This window comes from Rhagoletis pomonella, unplaced genomic scaffold, assembly GCF_013731165.1.
Source record: "Rhagoletis pomonella isolate Grant_MI unplaced genomic scaffold, Rhpom_1.0 Rhpom_scaffold_03217, whole genome shotgun sequence".
NCBI classification, from domain to species: domain Eukaryota; kingdom Metazoa; phylum Arthropoda; class Insecta; order Diptera; family Tephritidae; genus Rhagoletis; species Rhagoletis pomonella.
The window spans coordinates 1-23,189 of record NW_023461770.1 but is presented as its reverse complement, the minus strand read 5'-3'; the positions used below and the strand labels follow the sequence as shown (position 1 = coordinate 23,189).

General features: G+C 40.8%; 2 protein-coding genes and 1 long non-coding RNA gene across 4 annotated transcripts; 2 read left to right on the top strand and 1 right to left on the bottom strand.

Annotated features, from left to right (window-relative positions):
• Positions 1-7: 7 nt before the first annotated feature.
• LOC118754030 lies at positions 8-10,245 on the bottom strand. Its single transcript, XM_036488899.1, has 2 exons — positions 10,163-10,245; positions 8-1,530 (listed from the first exon to the last, which is right to left on the bottom strand). Exon 2 carries the CDS (start codon positions 1,525-1,527, stop codon positions 268-270), a length of 1,260 nt encoding a protein of 419 aa, XP_036344792.1. The 5' UTR covers positions 1,528-1,530; positions 10,163-10,245; the 3' UTR covers positions 8-267.
• A 125-nt stretch (positions 10,246-10,370) lies between these two features.
• LOC118754031 lies at positions 10,371-10,732 on the top strand. Its single transcript, XR_004994857.1, has 2 exons — positions 10,371-10,461; positions 10,548-10,732. It is a non-coding gene; the product is annotated as an uncharacterized LOC118754031 (long non-coding RNA).
• Positions 10,733-13,283: 2,551 nt separating this feature from the next.
• Positions 13,284-23,126, top strand: LOC118754028 (methionine--tRNA ligase, cytoplasmic-like). 2 transcript variants are annotated; one of them, XM_036488898.1, is made up of 3 exons: positions 13,284-13,661; positions 13,722-14,362; positions 21,681-23,126. In XM_036488898.1, the coding sequence occupies exons 1-2, from the start codon at positions 13,628-13,630 to the stop codon at positions 14,213-14,215; spliced, it is 528 nt and encodes a 175-aa protein (XP_036344791.1). In that variant the 5' UTR covers positions 13,284-13,627; the 3' UTR covers positions 14,216-14,362; positions 21,681-23,126. The 2 variants fall into 2 exon arrangements, with proteins under 2 accessions (XP_036344791.1, XP_036344790.1); XM_036488897.1 differs by having other exon boundaries at positions 13,298-14,362.
• Positions 23,127-23,189: the final 63 nt, after the last annotated feature.

Sequence of the window (23,189 nt, the reverse complement as noted above, 5' to 3'; positions counted from 1 at the left end):
GGCCCCCTTTGCGAAGCGAAAAATCTGAATTCCACGTGTTCCGGCCACTATGTTCCAATTAACTCCTTAATTTTAAAAAATTATCTAATAATGTAAATGTTCTTCGTTGCCGTTGTCCATGTACCTAGACTCTGTAAGGTAGAAGAAAGTATTATTTAAAGACGTGGGTTTCAAAAATTCAACTGCACATTTATTCAATAAAATAAGTAAAACAATTCATTGTGTATTTAATTCATGTTTGATAAAAGTATGCGAATAAAAAAAAGTTCAACAAGCGCCCGACAGGACCCATCCAAATATGGTGTTCTGTGCTAATAGCGGGCCGAGAGTACCCGCAGGAATTGCGCCGAGTAGGATTTTGGGGAAGACCTCGGCGCCTAATACTAAGCGGACTGGCGCAGCGATGTGGAAGCGCGGGTCCGCGAGCTTCAGGTTCGAATAAGCGGCGACTACGGTAGCGTCCAAACTAGTATTTGGTGTCCGCTTCCGATAATTTTTGATGGAAATTGCGTGCGTCGTAACGGTGGCTGACTGTCCATGCTTTCCTCTCAACTTAATGAAGTAGCCCCTCTGGGAATTTATTGCAGTTCCCCCAAGATTTAATTCCCTCGCCAAATCTTCGGCGATTATGGACGTTGAAGCGCACGCATCAATTACGGCTCGAACCAAATGTAGGCGGCCCGCTGCTTCTATCTTGACCACAGCTGTCGGCGCGATCGATGTGAGGGCTTGAATCGGATGTACCGGGGCTCGGAGGTCCTGGACCATACCTGACCGGAAACCGGTTCTAGGCGGAAGGTGGAACGCTTGTGATTCCACTCTTCCATGCTGTCGCCGATGACGCGGTCGTTTGTTCAGTCGTCGAGTTTGAAGACTATGCCATTCGTTTCGCGGTTGGAAAGTTCTCATTTCCATTCCGCTTAGCTCTCTTTGCTCATATCTCAAGAGCTGCCCGTAGCGCTGGGGTTCCAGCTCCACTTCACTAGCCGAGTCCAGATGGAGTGCGTTTGACTCCATTCCGGTTGATTCTTCTGGGCGGAAAGCGCTAGTTTCCGCTCCAGTTTCTGGCATATCGCCCTCCTCTAGATCTGGGCGGAAAGCATTAGTTTCCGCTCCAGCGACTGGCATTTCTTCCTCCTCCAGGTCTGGGCGGAAAGCATTCGATTCCGCTCCGACCTCAGACGCATCTAGTGAAAGCGCATCATCACTGTCATTGTTGATTATTGGCCTCCTTGATCGTCGCTGACGTCTTGATCCATCGCTCACGTTGTCAATATGGAGCATGGTGTGGTGTTCTTCGTTACAGCGTCGACATCTCCCTGGGTTAGTGCAGTGTGCTGCACGATGTATCCCCGATAAACAATTCGTGCAATAGCGATGGATCAGAACGTCACGCAGGCGTTCTTCTGGTCTTTTGGCACGAAATATTGGGCATACTCTTAAGGGATGCTTGTTGCTGCATAATCTGCACGTCAGCGGGTAATTATTTGCCTCAGCTTGTTTGCGTACATTAGTGAAGCGAGTCATCTTCTGAAATAATCTTGTATGTAGCGCACCGACAAAAATGATCGATTTTGGAATGGCGAGCAATATTGAAACGAGATGGAGCATATACGGTTTTTTCCGTAATTTCGTTAACTGACTAAAAGTGCACAGTGTTATGACCCCTTAATGATTGATAGGTGGTTTGACCGTGCATACATGCCTTTATGGTTGGTACAACAGGGTTGCAAGAGGTAAGTGGGTTTATTACCTGACATGGAGATGGCACGAAAAGTATGGTGGAAACAAATTATTATGTAGCAATTATCATTTTTTTCTTTTTCGTCAGTCTCTGTGCTCGCATTAAATTGCATCAATGAAAAACTTATGCAATTGAAAAATAGATAATAATAAATAATTATGTGTTATTTATTACTACCCACCCCCTCTATATGAAAAAAAAAAGCACTCATAATTTCATTTACTGCAATCACATCAATGCCAACTAATGCAATGCAAGCTAATTTGCGCAAAATTTTACGCAGACTGGGTACAGAAACTTGCAAGTGCAGCCCGAGTGTAAATACTCTCAAGGTAACTCTGTAAAGTATCGAACTTATTTCTCATGTTATCGATAACCCACTTCCGTGAAAGGCCGCCTGTCATTCACAAACAAGGTTATATATATTGTGTTTACTACAAGTGCGGTTGTGCGGTTGTGCGGTGCCGGTAAAATATTTGTGCTTGTGGATTGGCAAAAACCATAAAAAAGCGGCGCGAGTGTAGCAAAATAAAAACAACCCGTTGGTGTTTGAAGCAGCTTTACTTAGTGATAACTCCAGGTAATTAAATGTGTAAGTAGTGCGAATGTACATACAACCAAAACAAATATGCGAAAACAAAAAACAGTGCCTCAATGAAGGAATAAAGGCGGAAAATTATTGTTAAATAAAAATGCGTAAATTAAAGTTAATTCGAACCCAAAGAAAAACGTGCGTAATAAAACATATGTGCATACATAGGTATTGAGAAACATAGGTACCGAAGTACCGGTGCGATATTTAATTCACGTAAAGTTCTGTGTAAAAGTGCCTTATATATACAAATATGTACATACATATGTACATGTTGTACTAGTTGTTCGCGTTAAGGGTGTGTCAGACGGGAGGGATAAAATTTATTTCTACATGCGAAGAAATAAACATGGTAATTTGGAATAATTGTCAAAAAAACGTTTTGGAAATAAACCTAATTTCAGCATACACTACAAAATTTCCCACTGTGACAGCTTATCCGAAAAGATATTGCACTACAACGTCTGACAACCCCTTTATACCGTCGTAGTTTCAGTACATGTATGCATATATGTACATACATACATACTTATGGATGTTTGAAATGCAGCTCAACGCCTGAACGGCACATTTTTTGCACATTCCATACTTTTGCCTTAGAGTTGTAGTTTCAGTACATGTATGTATATATGTACATACATACATACATATGTATGTATGAAATGCAGCTCAACGCATGAACGGCACAATTTTGGCACATTCCATACTTTTGCCTTAGGGATGGTCAATAGCGCGTATGCTTGTGTGTTGACACAGTGTGTTGGTATCATTGTGTCATTGCTGCTGCGCTACTGTACTGGGTTACAGATAACTAATGTGTGTAATTTAAAATGAAATGAAATAAATTGCGTTCGCCGGCAAATACGTTGAGCTGGAAATATCGAAAGAAATTTAATACGTGTATATGTATGACGGGTGAATGCGTTTGAAATTATGACGGGGATCTGCTTAAAGCTGTTTTTTTTTGTTGTTTATAAAAGAATGTGCAGCACAGGACATGGATTAACGCATCGAAGGAATGGTGTTGCAGATGCAGCCAGGATGGCCGGCAATATGCGCTATCCACAATGCCCAGTGGAAGGTGAATTCTTTGAAGCAGAACCGGCCACCATACGACCAAAGAAAAAAGATCGGCCGAGACGAAAGGAAAAAGGGGGTAAGTGCTTTACAATTAAAATGTTTCTTTGTTCTCCTATTGTATTATTAATGTAAACCAGCCTACTCTGCTCGCGGGCCGTTCCATGGTGACTGGTGTAATGTGATTTTGTTAAATAAATTTACATACGTAGATGGAAAAAATTAATGAAATTTAAACATTAAGTACGTTACTTCTCATTCGGTATAGCTAGAATTGGTTTTAATTTCATGTTGTTTACGTCTTTGAAATAGCAATATGTACAATTAGCGATTCTTCTCATTGGCAAGTTGTTTTCGCATACGAAAACGTTAACGACATGAAAAAATTCCTAGCAATTTCTACCAAATTTATTGAACAGTGTGTGTCTAAATGTAACTATCGTCTTAATGGTTCAATTTCATTAAGTATGCAAATTTATTTTTGAATTTCAATTCAATATGGAAAGGTGTGGTAGGTGGAAGGGTTTTTTTTTTTCGTATGGATTTATACAGACGCCATAGTTTCATCGTTATCCGTGGTATAGGGTGGTAGTAGTACTAGTTTGACAAGGGGTCTTGTCACTCTACCCTTTTCAGTTATGACCTCTACAACACGAACTCGATTGTCAGAACCTGGGTGCAAATTAGCCACCCTTCCTAATCTCCATTCGTTAGGTGGAAGATTATCCTCTCTTATGACCACCATGTCTCCGACTTTTATGTTGGATTTAGGATGTTTCCACTTTATTCGTTTCTGTAGTTCGGTAAGGTACTCCGTTTTCCACCTCCTGCAGAAGTTTTGATGCAAGGCTTTGAGTTTCTGCCACCGATTGACGATCGAGGCTGGGTTTTCGTTCACATCTAGTTCTGGTGGAGCCAAGATGTGTCCGCCTACCAAAAAATGACCTGGAGTTAAGGGTTCAAGGTCAGATGGTTCATTGGAAGCTGGGCTCAGCGGACGTGAGTTGAGACACGACTCAACTCGGCATAGTAGAGTGTTGAATTCCTCAAATGTGTACTTCATATTAGACGCGATCTTTTTAAAGTGGCTTTTAAAGCTTTTCACACCTGCCTCCCACAGACCACCCATGTGCGGAGCTGCGGCAGGTATGAAATGCCAAGTCAATGCCTGATGGGCATATTTTGATAACGTATTCGTCCGCGCGTCGGATAGAAATGCCTTTAGTTCCGCTTTTAAAGCCCGTGATGCTCCTACGAAATTTGTCCCATTATCTGAGTACACATTTTTTGGACACCCTCGTCTGGAAACGAATCTGGAAAATGCTGCTAAAAACGATTGAGTACTTAGGTCGCTTGTGGCCTCTAAATGAATGGCCTTGCTAGAAAAGCAGACAAATAGACACACATAACCCTTTGACATTCGGCAGCCTCGTCCACGATAACTCTTAATGTCAAATGGTCCAGCAAAATCCACCCCAGCATTGGTAAATGGTCGCGAAAAGGTTGTTCGCTCTTGTGGAAGAATCCCCATAAGTTGGCCTTGCGCGCGTTTTTTATAGATAGTGCAGATCTTGCAGTTATGGATTGTGGACCTTATCATCGTTTTCACCTTCGGAATCCAATACTGCGTTCGTATGAGACGCAACATTAGTTGATTCTCACCATGGAGAGAAGTTTCATGGATGAATTGGACAATCAGACGGGATAATCTACAATTGTATGGGAGTATAACGGGATGCCGTTCGTTGTACGCTAGATCCAGAGATGTGCCAAGACGACCCCCCGTCCGCAGCACATCATCTTTATCCAGAAATGGATTAAGAGGAAGTATTTCACTCTTAGACTCAATGCATTCTTTAGTTTTCAGTTTCGCGATTTCTGCTCCGTAATGTTGCTTCTGAGCAAGTTTAATCAGGCGAGTAGTCGTTGATTTAATTTCATTAGATGAAATTAAGCAAGATTCCGACTGAAAAGAAGCTTTTGTCTTCGGATGGGTTCTTTGAAAGAAACGCAATATATAAGATATCACCCTCAAAGCCCTCGGTAAACTAGAAAACCGGTCAAGAATGTCATTGATTTTGTCTGTCGATGTTGTTGCATGAACGTGCACCCTTTTTTCCTCAATGCTCGTGGTGAAGTCTGTCTCTTGGGTTGGCCAATTTTCCCTATTTTCTTGTAGCCAAGAAGGTCCCTGCCACCACAAAGAGTTTTTGACCAATTCGTTCGCCAGTATGCCTCTGCTTGCTAAATCTGCGGGATTCGTAGCTGAATCGACGTGAAGCCAGTTCAAGTTCCCTACTTTGTCTAAGATTTTTGTAATTCGGTGGGCAACGAAGGTTGACCACGAACATGGGGGGCTTGCGTATCCATGCCAGAACAATCGTCGAATCAGTCCACAGATGTATGTTTAGGTGGCCTAATTCAAGATTTTTGGTGATTGATTCGACTATTTCTGACAGTAATACCGCCCCGCAAAGTTCTAATCTAGGCAAAGAAATTGTTTTGACTGGCGCTACTCTAGTTTTTGCTAATAGCAGATTTACAAGTACTTTATCCTCTTTTTCCACGCGTAAGTAGACTGCGGCAGCGTACGCTTTTTCGGATGCGTCGCAGAATCCGTGAATCTCTACCTTTTCCGTTGGTGAGAAAGATACCCAACGTGGTATCCTTATATTATTGATTTCCTGATAGTTTCTCGTGAAATTCTGCCATCTATCTAGTGTTGTTGGGGACACCGTCTCGTCCCAGTCTGTACCCTCTAACCATATGCTCTGCATAAGTATTTTCGCGACAATTATCATTGGAGCTAGCCAACCTAACGGGTCAAAGAGTTTAGCGATGGCTGATAATATCGCTCTCTTCGTTGGATTGACGTTATCTTCTATTGGCTTGGCTATAAAATAAAATTGGTCGGAATGCGCGTTCCACCTTATACCTAGGGCTTTTACACTGCTTGTGTCCTCAAACTCTAAGAAATTTTCACTCAGCAGATGTGCTTTTGGTATGCCTTGCAATATTTTATTGCAATTCGACGTCCATTTTCTAAGTGGAAAACCAGCTGATTTTAAAACTGCGGAAATCTCATCCCTGGCTTTTATCGCGGAGTCAATAGTATGTCCTCCGGCAAGAACGTCGTCGACATACATACTTTTTCGTAAAATGTTTGAGGCTATAGGATAGAGGCTTTCTGAGTCATCAGCTAGCTGGAGCAATGTCCTTATCGCGAGATAAGGAGCACAATTTATACCGAAAGTAACCGTCTTTAGTTCGTAAATACTAATTGGTTCGTTTGGACACGTACGGAAAATTATTCGTTGGTACTTCGTTTGGTTGGCGTCTACAAGAATTTGCCTATACATCTTCTCAATATCGCTATTGAAGACGTATCTAAAAAGTCTCCAGCGGAGAATCAACACTGGTAAATCAGACTGAAGCACTGGCCCTGGAAGAAGAATATCGTTCAGGCTGACACCATTGGCTGAAGACGACGAAGCATTGAAAACCACCCGAACCTTTGTCGTAGTACTCTCTTCTTTTACCACAGCGTGATGTGGTAAATAGTAACTGTCGACTGCATCTGCTGACTGAATTGCATTAACTTTAGACATATGGCCCATTGTCTCGTATTCCATTATGACTTTGTTATATTCCCTCTGTAAGTCTGGATTTTTTCTAAGTCGAGTTTCGTTCTTGTAAAATTGAGAAAACGCGATTTTGAGTGATGGCCCTAAGTTTATATCAGCCGGGAACTCCGCCTTGAAAGGAAGCGACACGATGTACCTCCCATCTGGATTCCGCTGTGTTGTACACTTGTAAAGCTCCTCGCACTTTGCTTCCTCAGCTGTTGCAGTTTTATCTCGTGGAAGATCCTCAAGTTCCCAAAAAGAGCTTAGCTGTTTGTCTAGGGCCACTTCATTGAAGAACGATACTCTATTATTGTTGGTTGGGTTGACTGCATCAGCACGACCAGTCAGTATCCAACCGAACACTGTTTCTTGTGCCAGAAGAGTACTAAGAACATTCTTCTTAATGCCACTCAAAATTATATGGGGATATATGTCCCCTCCCAAGACAAGATCGACTTGCTCATTTACATAAAACCTTTTATCTGCCAGGATGAGATCAGGAAAAGCTTGTTGTGTTAGTGCGCTAATGTCGCAAGTTGGCAAATTCCCGGTAAGAGTTGGTAGCACTAACACAATAGCATCAATTGAAATGAATGGGTCAATCGGTGACCGCAACTGTATAGAACACGCTTCTTTTACCTGTGCAGAAACCGTATTATTGATGCCCGAAACTTGAGCATGCATTTTCTTTGTGGGCAAGATGATTCTGCGTCTGAGCCTCTCCGTAATGAAGGAACACTCAGAGCCAGAATCAATTAGAGCTCTAGCAGCATAGTTGGTGCCATTATAATGAATAGTAACCCGAGCAGTGCCGAGTAAAACACCTTTGCTAGTATTAGCGTGATGTGATTGCACCTTTTTTACTTGGTTACTTTTCCCCTTTGAAGCTTGATTCCTCAATTGTGCCTGTCTGGAAGTCGATGGTAAATTGTCCGCAGGATTAGAAGTATTTTCCCTGGTAGCTGTTTTAGGCGGTGCTGTTTGATTGTGTAGGAGCGTATGGTGTCGAGAATGGCAATTGGCGCAGTTGTAAGAACTCGTGCATTTCGACACCGAATGTCCGAAAGACAGACAGTTAAAACAGCTATTGTTCGTTTTTACAAAGGAGATTCTATCAGCTACAGACATCTTCAGAAATTTTGGGCACATATGAATTCTATGCTCATTGCTTTGGCACATTTTGCACATGTATTTGGCGACACTAGTTTGAAAAACGCCAAGTTTCTTGTGAGAGGGTTCAGAGGAATGCTTATGACTTGGCACTTTTGAAAACTTCGAAGTCTTGATTCCTCTTAAACCTGAAACCGATTCTAACGTTTGAAACCTGCTTGAAAGGAATCGGTCCATATCTGACCACTTGGATATTTCTGTTTTATTTTCTACCGATTGTTCCCACAGCGAAAGGGTTTCCTCAGGTAGTTTAGTAGAACACAGATACGTGATAATAGGGTCCCAGTTTGAAATGTCAATCTGGTGACTCTCTAGGGATGATATACAATTATTAATATCCCTTTGTAATCTCTTTATTGAGCTTCCACATTCACTATCAACTGTATTCAAGTTGAAGAGAATCTTCAACTGAGTGTTAACTAGGATCCTCTTATTTTCGTATCTATCGCAAAGATTCTTCCAGGCTGTGTTAAAGCCTTCATTCGTTAAGTCGCATTTCTTGACAATTTCTTTGGCTTCACCCTGCGTTTTTTGATTCAGATAATAAAGCTTCTGTATGGGTGTAAGCCGTTTGTTCAAGATATAAATTGCCGTGAACATGTCACGAAAAGTTGGCCACGACAAATAATCACCTTTAAAAACGTCAATATCGCAAGGTGGAAGATGCAAACTATGCGAAGCGAGTGACATCTCTTCACTTTCCTTTTCTGATTTTTCCAACTTTTCGGAATATTCGTTAATTTTTGTCATACACCGGACAAAAGCTGCATATCAGATCTTATTTTTCTTTCTTATAGCGCTAACATCTTTAGCACTAGTTGATTCGGTAGTCAGAACTTCGTCAAAGAGTGCTTTGGCTTTCTCCCACAGTACACTAAGCTCGCTTTGCTGAATTTTCAGCGAATGTTTGGTGTGCTCACCTGTGGGAGTGCTCAGAAATTCTGTATCAAATTCAATGACCGAATCTGCTAACCGGGTGTATGTTTCCATTTTATTTAATTTTTTCACTTATTTGCGAAATAACAACTTCACAAGAAATTTTTGGAAGTATCACTATGAGAGACTGACTCAAAAGAAGCCGATTTTCCAACCGTAAAGGTAGCACACGAAGAAAATCCTATGTCAAGGTAACCCCAAACTATATACCCAATGTATATAAGCAGAATGCACCACCAAAATACCACCAATTCAACCACAAAGTAATAAAAATTCTCTATTTTTCCTTTAAATTGTATCTGTGAACTTTCTATGTTTATTAACACCGATTTAGCAATATAAATGCGTTTTAAGTATACGTATGTATGTATGTTTGTTTGTTCACAAGAAATTGCTCGCCAACCAAACCAGTGAGATCTGTATATGTATGTATGTGTATATATTCTTATGTACAAGCGCGTTATATGCCAAGTGCAAATAAATAATGAATATGGAAAAACACACCACTTGACTAATTAGAAATAGTGCCAAAATTTGTATTGGTTTTTAATAAATTAAATGCAAACGCGAAAGTGATTTTGTGAAAAGGAAATATTGCAAGTACCAAAGTTCGGTGCAGTGAAAAGTTTGGTTATGTAAACCGAATACAAGTGCAGTGTTGTTGTTGGTAAATTTCGGTACTAAAATGCAAGTCACCAAGGAAAATATGATTAACAAAAATTAAACTATTCGAATTAATCACCGTAAAGAAACTTCTTGCAAATTGTTTCGCGATAATTCCAAAGCAAAACAAAACACTGCCTTTTTTTTATGCCCGATCACACTTGTTTAATATTTAAATGGCTTTAGCGCCCACAAATGTATGTACATATATATGTGCGTGTGTGTGTGTCACTTAGCACTTCGGTTGCAATTAAAACTTTAAATTTTTCACAAAATCACTCACGAATTCTTGATTATTAACTAAATAAATGCTACACAAGATAATCTAAGTGCAGTGAAATTTGACCCACGTACCTTTAATTTAAAAAATTGATGACTTTATTTATCTAACAGGTGTCGGTGTTCGTGTGTGTGTTTTTGCTGTTGATGCTGGAAGCTCCTTTGGTTGCTTTGTGCAAAAATTTTGTAGCTGCTGCTGCAATGTACGGCTGCTTCAGATAGGCTCAAATTGGAATCTTCGGATTGGCTCAAAAGCTGGGCGCTGGCAAGTGGAAAATGTTACGGCGTTGAAGGACCAGTATGTTAAACCGGCACAACGCTTGAGCAAGGTCGTGGCCGATTTAATTTGTTGGAATAAGAAATAAAGCAAAAACGTTTGTATTAATTTTAAATATAAATTCGTGTTTATTCAATATCGATATTGGTATTAATATATGTATGTATATATTTGGTTTTACAGGTTACCTTTGATTTGACTCAGGAACACAATGGCTGGAACGCGTCCTCTTGGATTCACTCTCGGAAAACAAGTAAGTGACCGGTTTAAATTTATTCTTACTGTAGCCTGTCGAACTGTATATTTACCGAAGGGACATTTTAGCATAAGTAACATAGTGGTAAACAGTTCGACAGTTGACATAATAATGAAGTTATGTTAAGCATTAGGGTGGGTCGAAAATGCTGCGACAAATTTAGGCCGTTGGCCTAAACACAAGAGTTGGCTTACCGAACGTGGTGTGATGGCTGACGTGATCTCCTTGCTGTCTTCTAAGAAGTGAAAAAGTGCCAACAAACGAAAAGGGATGTAGCCCACCGCACAGTAACTTTCGTTAAGTTTCCCCTCCAATAAGTTACCGTACAGGGGGGCTTTTTGTTAGCGGCTGGAAAGATAGCCATAACTTGTGTATGTGTTTGTGTGCTCTTACATCAAGTGACAAAACGCGGATTAGGGTGGTGCAATATATTTAGGTCGCGGACCTAAACATACCGGCCCCCTTGCGGTAAGCAAGCTATGAAAAAGAAAAGGAGTCGCGTCTCAACCGTCACACGCACGTGAGGAAAGTCTTAAGGATTAACTATAATATGCAGCGCGGATTTTGTACTGCGCGGGGCTGCTTATTCGCCAACGCTTTCGTCGCGACCGGTTCATCTGAGGCTGTGGAGAAAAGGACATTGTTAATTGAAACAGACGTGGTTTGAAATTTCAATGCACTTTTTTTATTTAAATTTTTAGGTATGTGTGTGATGAGTGTGTGTGTATGTGTGGTTTTGTCTTCTTAATCTCTACGTTTATGGTTGGCAGGCTCCCGAAACAACCAGACCGTATATGGTCGCCTGGACCAGGAGACCACCCACGGTGGATGGGGGGTCCCGCTCACCATCATCTGCGCATGCAGATCGAGGCCCAGTGTGAGGCGTATTGGTGACGCGCGGAAGAATTGCGGATCCGCCAAGCGCATGAACTGGAACGGGGCCGCAACCTTAGGGTCCAGGTTCGACGGTGGACTCAGACGTATATGGTGGTCCAGCACAACTGCTTGTGTCGTAATGCGGTCGGAGCTGCTGTATCTTCCTCGCATGGTGACCGTGCAACGCTGCAGACGTCCTGATCCGTTGCGTTCCAGTTGGAGATCTCTCACCAGTTCCGAATCAACCAATGAGTTTGGTGCGCAAGGGTCAATCATTGCGCGAACCAAATGAAGGCGGCCCCTTGATTCAATCCGCACTATTGCGGTCGGCGCGATGGGGATAAGCGCACGAATGATCGGCGTTGATATGGCGCTTTGCACTAGGCGGCCCGTTCGGAAGCCGGTCGGTGGAGCGCGTTGTAAGGCACGACTATTGATGTTGCTGTCGCCCGCGCGTGGTTGTAACTTGTCTAACGGTCTCGGTGTGCCAGTTCCAGAGTTGCGCTTTTGTGGCTCATGTGGGGAAGAGTCTGTCCTCTCTGACCCCTCCAACTCCTCCTCTTCGACCTGCTGCGCCCACGACTTCGTCTGCTCCGTAACGTCGATAGAGAGTGCCCCGTCCGAGCTCTCGCCGTCGTTGATTCGTTCGCTGGGTGCCTTTGGTCTTCGCAGTCATCGAGATGGAGCGAGGTGTGATGCTTTTCGCGACATCGGTGGCATCGATCCGTGCTGCTGCACATGTCGAGGCGGTGGAACGGCGAGAGGCAGTTTGGGCAATATTTATGCAGCAGGACTGCACGCAGCCTTGCTTCGACCGCTTTGCCGCGGTAAAGGGGGCATAGTCGAATGCCATGCGCTCCGCCGCATAGCCGGCATAGAACCGTGAATTTATCAGCGCGTTCTTCCGCATGTGCGCGATTAGCCGAGAAACGAGTCATTCTGTAAATGAGTCTCGTAGTTATGTCCGTAGGTGTAAAAAGTTACGTACTATTAGTTTTGGGTTGGGTGGCAAGTGGCGAATATATGTATGCCTGTATGTCTCGTGAAAGCACATTTTATATATACGTCTGATATACTTATGTACATATATATATATATATATATATATATATATATACTATTTGTTTATTTATTTAATTTGTTTTGACTTGGTGAAGTACAAAACTGGGCCAATTCAGACTTTCAGTCTCCGCGTACTTGTGCGGTATTAAGTATAGACTAATGGTCTTACTCTTAAAAAATAAATAGACTTACTAAGCTCTACAAAGTGGCGTTTTTATAAAAAAGCTTCAATTTAAAAAGCGGTTAAAGTCTTCTTTATTTTCTATGACTTTGAGCGTAAGGTTTCGTATTTGGGTTAAAACAGATCTGTGGAAGGTGACCATCGCTATAAGATTTTATTCCATTACATTTGTTGCCATTTGCTTTTGCATCGAACAGACCTTTATGTAGTACAAACTTTTCGATCACTATTTCCCCGAACACACCGTGAAATTTGTAATCTCGTAAAAGGTGTCATTTGTGGTGAGTTTCACCACTTGGCCTGGCACGGCGAAAGAAAATTTCCTCACTATGGGTTCGAGACCGAGCTAAGCCAGTAAATAGTACATCAGTGTTGCCAGGTAGAAACTAAGTGAGTATGAACAGTTTTTAATGCACATAGTTAAGTTGCAGTTTGAGAACAAAAAAAAGACGATAAACCTGTGATTTTATTCCAATTAAAAATATTTTTGTTAAAGAAATGCGAATTTTTAAATTCGTAAAAAAAAAAACGTAAAACTTTTTATTCTTACATACAGCATCAGAAGCTAGCATAAATGAAAAAAAATCCAAAGGCTTCCTGGTTCAGTTTATTAAAAATTTTTATTACATGTTGACGATTTTTACATGCAAAAGGCGTTTTTTTGATAACCAAACTGACGCTTTCTCAATATAATCACCTGGCAACACTGTATAGCATGCATCACAAAATGAATTTTTTTCTCGCAGTTTATTATCAAGTTGTGCACCTGACAACCAGATGGTGCTGCTTGCCCTACTCTTATGAAGGCTCGCAATTCGCCCAATCACATATGTCAAACGTTGAGCTAATACCGTATGTCAAAGTTTTGACACAGCAATAACTTCCTGAATGACTGAAAATTTCATTCTGGATTTGGCACGTGGTAAGTTTGTTGTGATTATTAAATTATTAGTGTTGTTCAATTCATTCATTTCATTTTCAGATTCGACAATTAAGCGTGGCTGTTGCCGGTATTCCACATTGGTCATTTCCGAGCAACAATTTCAATTTTTCAAACGATTTGTAAAAGTCGTGGCATTGGCGTATTCGGTAATGATGATTGAGGAAACTGGTATACCTGCTGATATATGGCGTTTCTACCTTGCTTGTGCGCGTCCCGAAGGACAAGATTCTAGCTTTAGTTGGAATGACTTAGCGGCGCGTAATAATTCCGACTTGCTAAACAATCTGGGCAATTTTGTAAATCGTGCGTTAGTCTTTTGCGAAAAGAACTTTGATGGCGTCACACAAGCCATGACCCTAACCAAGGACGAACTCGTACTTTTGGCACTTATAAATCGTGAAGTCCGTGGCTATGTAAACTCACTTGAAAAGGCCAAATTACGTGATGGCATTCGACATTTGCTTTCAATTTCTCGCCAAGGCAATGGTTATATGCAAGCGCAACAGCCGTGGGTGTTACTGAAAGGCAATTAAATGCCAAGCAAACTCAGCTGATAAGCCCGCATACGGAAAAAGCTACTGAATCCGAACTGGTCATATTTGGCAAAAAAGGCCTTGCATGGACAAATTTTAACTAAGGCCAAGAAAAAAAAAGGCAACGGAAAATAACCTCGTGTGGTGGTAAGTTTACGATGAAATTAATGAACGCTGCCCTACATTTACTATCATTTTGTGCTAATAATATATGCAGCACTTCTGCGATTACACGACTGATATGAAATTTTGATTTGTCCCGGCTTTGGTTCAGTATCTGTATGGTAGGGTATATGTGGCACTCTAGGAGTCGAGTTACCCTTTCAGAGCCTGCTGACACCCCATTGCCGATAGATGGGCGTAAGGTGTGCAGCCAATTCTTTAATAAATTACATTCGGAAGGAGGTAATAAATTTAAGTACTCCGGAATGTGTGTTTCCATCTCCTGCTTAGTCTGGGTTGACTCCGACATCGTCGGGACGCCCCACGTTGGGCGCCAGAAGTGATACAAAAATTTATTATTGTAGCAACTGAAATATGTGCATATACATATATGTATGTATAACTACGGTGACCATCCGTTCTGTTTTTTTTTTTTTTTGCAGGACCGTACTGTTTTTCAAAGGGCGATCCTGCGTAGTTTTTCAAATCTGAAAAACCTGGAAATGTACTGAATTTTCCCCAAGTGTCCTGCATTTGTCCCGCATTTTATTCGTTATTTTAAAATTATCGGACAATGGATGGATTTTTTCAAAAAAGTGATTTTTGGCACTTTTCATAGCTTTTCTTCAATATCTCATGAAAAAATCTCACAATCAACGTAAGCGACTTACAACTCGAAGGGTATTGATGTGCCTCTTACTAAAATATATGACTTGTGGCGACCTCAATGCAAGTTATCATTACCATTTGCATTTTGTCGTCGAAGTCGAGGAAAGTGAGATTTTCAATCAAATACGCAGATTCATTTGAATATTTTTTTTTCATTATTTTAAAAATTCGATAAGGAAGATATATCACTACAGTAAATTTTGAGCCAAAGAAATGTAGAAATGTAGATGCTATGGAGCGCAATCTGCACAAATTATATATTCCTGTAAAGGGAACTTTGTAACTCGTCGTTTACGTCGATTCTTGACGTCGATTTTTGACAAATAACTGCGAAAAGTACCAAAAAAACAAAAAAATTTTATTGTTTCCGTTTTGAACGACTCAACATTTGCCTATAAAATAATATTTTAAAGATTTTCACTTTTCGTGTAAGCTATTGTAATTGTAATATGTCGTGCGATACTTTTATAAATATTCATGTAAAAAAAAAGATTAATATCGATGAAGAAAACGTGATTCATTTTTAAAGTTTAAAATGTATTAAGAAATTAGAATCATAAATACTCTTTTGATATTTTTATGCTACGTTAATATATGTAGGCATATTTTTGAAAAATTGTCCTTCATTTTGAATCCATATTTATGGTCACCGTATGTATAACACAAAATATCGTTAAATATCGTTGGAAGAGTGTATTGTTTATATGTATAATATTTAAATGTCCTCGGTGTGCACTCTCCGTTGATTAGCTACCACTTGCTTGTGTTTCCGTTTCTTCCACTATAAGCTTGGCATTTTATTTAACAAAAAAAAGCATACCAAGCTGCTTGACAAATGTAATTCGTAACCGATTAGAAGAAATTTAAAACAAAAAAAACCACTTTATTTTGGAAATTTTAAAACAAAAACGAAAAACTGATTCTATGTTTTCCCTTTTAACTGCTGCTTATACCTGGGGCATACCATTTACAGTGAATTCCACAAGTCATGTACTATAAAAGCTGGTTCTACATTAGATTTATTAGAAATCGGCTGTTGTAAAACTAGCGATCACGTTATAATTTTGTTTATGGAGTTTCAAAATGTACAAATATGTATCAACTTAAAACGGGGCACAGTTTACTAGCTGGGAATATTTTGTAAACAGACAATTCAGCCGTAAAAGTCTCTTCGGCTTTTTAATTTAAATTATTATATACAGAGAAATTGTTTAGTAATTTATATGGCAGTAACATTGATGATATTCTAGGAGAAGACTCCGATTATGACTATGGTCAACAATTGTCGGCGGAATTCATTGAGCGTTTAGGTTTTGTTGATTCCCCACAAGCATTACTTAATGGTGTACCTATGCAACAAAATTTATTATCCTCTGATAGTGAATTCGAAGAAGCGATATTTTCAGAAATTATTCAACAGGCTAGCATTTTTCAGAAAGCGGTATATAAAGGAGATTTAACAGACTCTGATTCTGTTATTGATTACTTAATGAATCAGGATCATGTAATGCCACGCTTAAATCAACGCATTCTTAGTAATGAAGCCTCTGAATTTCTCGATTTTTCTGGACATGAAAGCAAAGATTTAACGAACCTGCGGGGTCTGGGCCAACTCTCAAATCGAGATATGACGGCGACTCTTTTGACTAATTTAAAATGTTTCATCGGTAAACATTCAACCAAAAATATTGGTAACGCTAAACTACACTTCCTAACTATTTGGGTTATTGCTGATATTGAACAAACCGAGGGTCGTGAGTTATTAATGCTCTGAGATTCGTTAGATCTGGAAGTAGTGTACGCGTAGGGTTTGTCCCAAATGCAGAAGGCTCCAATCTCTCAAATAAACACAATTTGAATCGTCTTGTTTGGGCTGCTGCACAAACTCTACCGCCACTGGAAGCTACAGTCTTGGTTTTGAAATGGCTCATGCACCCTAATTCAGCTCATGATATTCCAGATGCAGTCTCTTATGATCTTGTGAACTAAAGGAACATAAAGACTGCAGTGTAGATTTAAACTACCACATAGTTCATGAAATTTCATTTCTGGTTTTTGCTTTCGTTTGATAGGAACTGTAGAAAAAAATTAAGCAATTAAGCAGCAAATTAGAATATAGGAACAATTATCTTAACGTCGGTTGAATGAAAATATTCGAATTTATAGAAAACAGAATAAATTCGAATGTCGAGCAAAAACACTGATTTTTATTAATTTGAATCCCTGCAATACAATTTTTCGTGCATACGAAGTAGAGGGCTGCATGAATTCATTCAAAACGGCATATGAATTATTCATATAAAAAAAAACCAATGAATGAGTTTACCTTCAAAAATTTGTTGAGTTTGAGTAAATACTGTTCTGATATGGGTGTCGTCATAACAAGCCTATGTATACTTATATGTACATATGTATATGGCATATATAAATATGTGTCTTATGTCATTGTGTTTAAATAGGAGTTTGTTATTATGCTATAAAAACTCTGGGTGACGGAATCAGAAGATGCTTTTATATTACTTAAGTATTCATGTTTTTGAGATGCGCTCTTGAAATTATTCATAGCGATAATTCTGTTGCTGGAATATTTGGTGTTTGAGAATGCTGAACTCTGAAACGCCATTGACATTTGAGATGTGGGATTGCGTAGGGAGTAAGAAGTGGAATAGGTGGGTTTTGTGAAGTGGAATACAGAGTAGGTAGGAAGTTTACTGCGAGGTGGTGCTATTTTCGTTGTAGGGCGGAAGTAGGACCAATTTTGCAATTGGCATTCTGATTTCTCCCTTAGCTGTTTCGATGTCGACTACTCTTACTCGGTTGTCGGAACCTGGGTGTAGCTTGACTATTCTGCCCAATCTCCATTCGTTTGGTGGCAGGTTTTCTTCTTTAACAACGACCAGGTCCCCTTGTTTTAAGTTGGTTTGTGGATGCTTCCACCTAATGCGTTTCTGCATCTCGGTGAGGTATTCCATTTTCCATCTCCTACAGAATGTCTGGTGTAGGGCCTTCAGTTTCTGCCATCGATTTACGATTGAGGCTGGACTTTCATTTACATCGATTTCGGGTGGGGCAAGAAGATGCCCGCCGACCAGAAAATGACCTGGGGTAAGCGGCTCCAGGTCAGACGGTTCGTTTGAAGAGGGGCTTAGTGGTCGTGAGTTGAGACAAGACTCAATACGGCATAAGAGTGTGGTGAACTCTTCAATAGTATATTTGTGGTCGGACGCGACCTTTTTAAAGTGGGTTTTGAAACTTTTCACCCCAGCTTCCCACAAACCGCCCATGTGAGGGGCCGCAGCGGGTATGAAATGCCACTCTAAGGCTTGATGGCTGTACTTAGTGAGGGTGCTATTGCGTGCCTCAGCTAAAAATGCTTTGAATTCCGATCGTAAAGATCGTGAGGCTCCGACAAAGTTAGTACCATTGTCGGAGTAAACGTTTTTTGGACATCCTCGTCTAGCAACGAATCTTGCGAAAGCGGCTAGAAAGGACGCGGCGCTAAGGTCGCTGGTAGCTTCAAGGTGAATGGCTTTCGTCGAGAAACAGACGAAGAGACAGACGTAGCCTTTTGACATGCGACATCCTCTGCCCCGGTAGGACTTGATGTCGAACGGGCCCGCGAAATCCACCCCGTGTTTGTGAATGCACGGGAAAAGGTTGTGCGTTCTTTGGGAAGGATTCCCATAAGTTGAGTTTGCGACCGTTTCTTGTGGATCGTGCAGACCTTGCAGTTATGTATGACGGACCGTATCAAGTTTTTCACTCTGGGAATCCAATACTGCGATCGGATAAGTCGCAGCATCAGCTGGTTTTCTCCGTGCACGGAAATTTTATGGGTAAACTGGACCAAGAGGCGGGACATCCTACAACCATACGGAAGAATGATAGGATGACGTTCATTGTAGGACAGATCGCTAGATGCGCTCAGACGACCACCAGCCCTCAGAATCTCATCTTTGTCGATGAACGGGTTAAGAGGCAGGATTTCACTTTTTCCGTCGATGGATTTTCCAGATTTTAACCTCTTCGCTGTAATATTGTTTTTGACAAATTGTTATTAAGCGTTGGGTCGTTGTTTTAATTTCGTTGGCCGAAATTGAACGAGACTCCGCTTTAAAGGAATATTTCGTTTTGGGATTGATTCTTTGATAGAATCTCATAATATAAGATATAACTCTCAAAGCCCGTGATAAATCAGAAAATCGATCGAGAATGTCGTAAAAGTCTTTTACTTTTGTTGTTGCATGAACATGCACCCTTTTTTCTTCAATGGTGGTGTCAAAGTCCGATTCTTGTGCTGGCCATCTCGAATAGTCTTCTTGTAACCAAGAAGGACCCTGCCACCACAAGGAGTTGTTGACTAGATCACTCGCCGAAAGTTCTCTACTCGCCAGATCTGCTGGGTTTGATGCCGAATCCACATGACGCCAGTTTTCGGTTCCCACCTTGTCTACAATTTTTGTTATTCGGTGAGTAACGAAAGTTGAACACGAACACGGTGGTTTCCGGATCCATGCGAGGACTATTGTCGAATCTGTCCACAGATTTATTTTCAAATGTCCAAGACTCAGATTTTCGACGACCGCTTCTACGGTTTCCGAAAGCAAAACTGCGCCGCAAAGTTCTAAACGGGGTAACGATACTGTTTTGACGGGCGCTACCTTTGTTTTGCCATTAGAAGGCTGACCACAACTCTTTCCGCAGTCTTAACTCTCAAGAAAACAGTCGCCGCGTATGCTTTCTCCGAAGCGTCGCTGAATCCATGTATTTCGGCGTCATATGTTTGCGTAAAGTGAACCCATCTTGGTATGCGAATGGTATTAATGTCCATGTAGTCGTGCATAAATGCCTGCCAACGGTCTAATGTGGTCGGAGACACGGTATCGTCCCAACCAGTTCCCTCCAACCAAATATTTTGCATAATGATCTTGGCGACAATTACCACTGGAGCGAGCCAACCGAGCGGGTCAAACAGTTTGGCGATAGCTGAAAGTATCGCTCTTTTAGTGATGACGTCACGATTTTCTATTGGTTTTGCTGTGAAATAGAAGTAGTCAGATTTGGCATTCCATCTGATGCCAAGTGCTTTTACCGTACTAGACTCTTCAAACTCTAGAAAATCGTCGGTGAGTAAATGAGATTTCGGTATACCTTCAAGTATTTTACTGGAGTTCGAAGTCCACTTTCTTAATGGGAACCCTGCTGAATCCAGTACCTGTAGTATTTCTTCTCGAGCTTTAATCGCTGCTTCGATGCTGTGTCCTCCAGCAAGTACGTCGTCCACGTACATACACTTTCGCAAAATTTCGGATGCGATTGGAAACGAGCTCTCGACCTCATCAGCTAGTTCATGCAATGTCCTTATCGCGAGATAAGGAGCACAGCTGATGCCAAAAGTCACCGTTTTTAATTCGTATAAGCTAATTGGTTCTCTTGGGCAGGTGCGAAAAACTATGCGCTGATATTTCGTTTGATTCTCATTTACAAATATTTGCCGATACATTTTCTCTATATCGCTGTTGAAGACGTATTGGAACAGTCTCCAACGGAGTATGAGGATCGTTAAATCGGCCTGAAGTACAGGACCTGGAAGGAGGACATCATTCAAACTCGTGCCATTAGCGGTTGGGCATGATGCGTTGAATACAACCCTGACCTTTGTAGTGGTACTTTCTTCCTTTAAAACGGCGTGGTGCGGTAAAAAATAGCAGTCCGTTGAATCTGGTGAAATGTTTTTGTTAATTTTTAACATATGTGCTAGTGTCTCGTATTCAGATACAACCCGGTTGTACTCTGTTTGAAGGACAGGCTTTTTCGCTAGTCGCGTCTCGTTCCGGTAGAACTGAGAGCATGCACTTTTCAGCGAAGGTCCTAAGCACACATTTTTCGGAAAATCCCGTTTAAAAGGTAGAGACACAATGTATTTTCCATCGGTATTTCGTGTTGTAGTTGCTTTGAAGAGCTCTTCGCAGTATTTATCATCTTCGTTGATGCCTTTTTTCTTTGGGACATCCTCCAGCTCCCAAAATGCAGCTAGCTGCTTGTCCAACGTGATTTCGTTAAAATACGATGACTGAGTCCGCGCGACCAGTCAGTATCCAACCAAACACGGTCTCTTGCGCGAGAAGCGTATTTAATACGTTCTTCCTCATTCCGCTTAAAATTATTTGCGGGTAAATATCTCCTCCTAAGACCAGGTCAACTGGCTCATTGACGAAGAATCTTTTGTCCGCCAAGACCAAGTCTGGGAACGATTGCCGCGTCATTGCGCTTATCTGACAAGTCGGAAGATCCCCGGTTAATTGTGGTAAAACCAGCACAATTGCTTCTATATTAATTAATGTGTCTGTGGGTGACCGAAGTTGAATAGCACACGCTTCTTTTACCTGCGCAGATACAGAGTTATTGATGCCCGAAACTTGGGCATGCAAGCGTTTTGATGGCAGGTTGATTCTCCGTTTGAGTCTCTCAGTAATGAACGAGCACTCAGAACCAGAATCTATAAGCGCTCTAGCCGAAAAATGTATACCATTATAGTGTATGTTTACGCGTGCTGTTCCTAGCAAAACTCCTTTACTTTTATTTGCGTAACAAGAATTTACATTTGTAACCGATTTGATGTTTCCTTTTTCAGATTCGCGTCTTGATTGAGCCTGGTTTGGAGTAGATTCCACGCTACCCGATGGATCATTTGTCGCTTTTGGCTGAATTGGCATATGGAGCAACTTGTGATGTCTCGAATGACAAGTGCTGCAGTTAAATGAGATTTTTCCAGGCCGCACCAAAGCCATCGTTGGTTAATGGGGATCTCTGAACTATTTCCTTGGCCTCCCCCTGAGTTTTTTGCCGGAGGTGATACAGCTTCTCAACTGGGGTAAGGCGCTTATTTAGAATGTATATAGCCGTAAACATATCCCTAAACGGTGGCCACGAAAGATAATCTCCTTTAAAAATGTCTGTGTCGCAAGGAGGGAGATGAATATTAAGCTCGCGACCTGACTTGTATTCGCTTTCCTTTTCAGTCTTTGCGAGTTGCTCTAAAAGATCAGCCATTGCTGCTTGGCACCGCAAAAAACTGAAGTAGGTGCTTTTATACTTCTTTTTAATTGCTGTCAGGTCTTTGGTTTCGAGCTCTTTTGATGCCCAAAGTTCATCATAAGACCCTTTTACCTTTTCCCACAGAGCCTTTAATTCATCCTTTTGGAAAGTTAAGGAGTGCTTTGTGTGCTCTGATGGCTGCATAGAGTTGTAGTCAGATTCGAATTCTGTTACTGAATCGGCCTGACGAATAAAGGTGTCCATTTTTGACCAAAGGCAACTGAAGTGGACGCAAGACAAAAGATTTCTTTGTGTGAATCGCCGCTTCGTAGAAAAAGATTGCCACTAAAAACGCTTAGCCCGAAATAAGTCTAATTCTTATAAGAACAACAAAGGATAACTTGTGTATTTAAAATAACGATTTATTTATTTTCCAGCCAAATAAGACTGTCGAATACGTAATTACGTATGTGTATGTGCGTATATGCAAAAATGTGCAAGTCACTCGCCACCCAACTTATCAAATATGTGATATACGTGTGTAAATAATTGATATTCAAAATATGCAGTTTATTTTAAAAATTTCTTATGAAGAAATTGTGTTTGTTTAAGCGCGGCTGTGATTTTATGCAACCAACAAATAAATGGGGGAAACAACCCAGTGAAGTGATCAGCAATATGTACAAGCGCGCCACTAATAATAGACAAGTGCAATGTGAAAAGAATCCAAAGGAGTTTCGCAAAATCTACTTGAAGTTACGCGATTAATAAAATGCAAATAAAAGTGAAAGCCAGTAAAATGAGAAAATACTAAATTCTGTGCTTTGCAAGAAAGGGATAAATTTTATCAATCTTGTGCTTCGGTAAATGCGACTGGTATTTTTACACAAACAACACCGTATCACGAATCAAAATGGACGTTCGCGCAATTCGTTAATGTTAGCCGGTACCCCACTAAAACGTGAAAAGTGTTCTAATTTTTATTTAAAAAAAAATAATAAGCACTGAGTGTTTTCTCTTCTTTTTTGCTTTACACAATAATCACGCGAATAACTTCTTTTTTTAAATATTTTCTTTTTACAATCCTTAGGAATTGTATTATTTA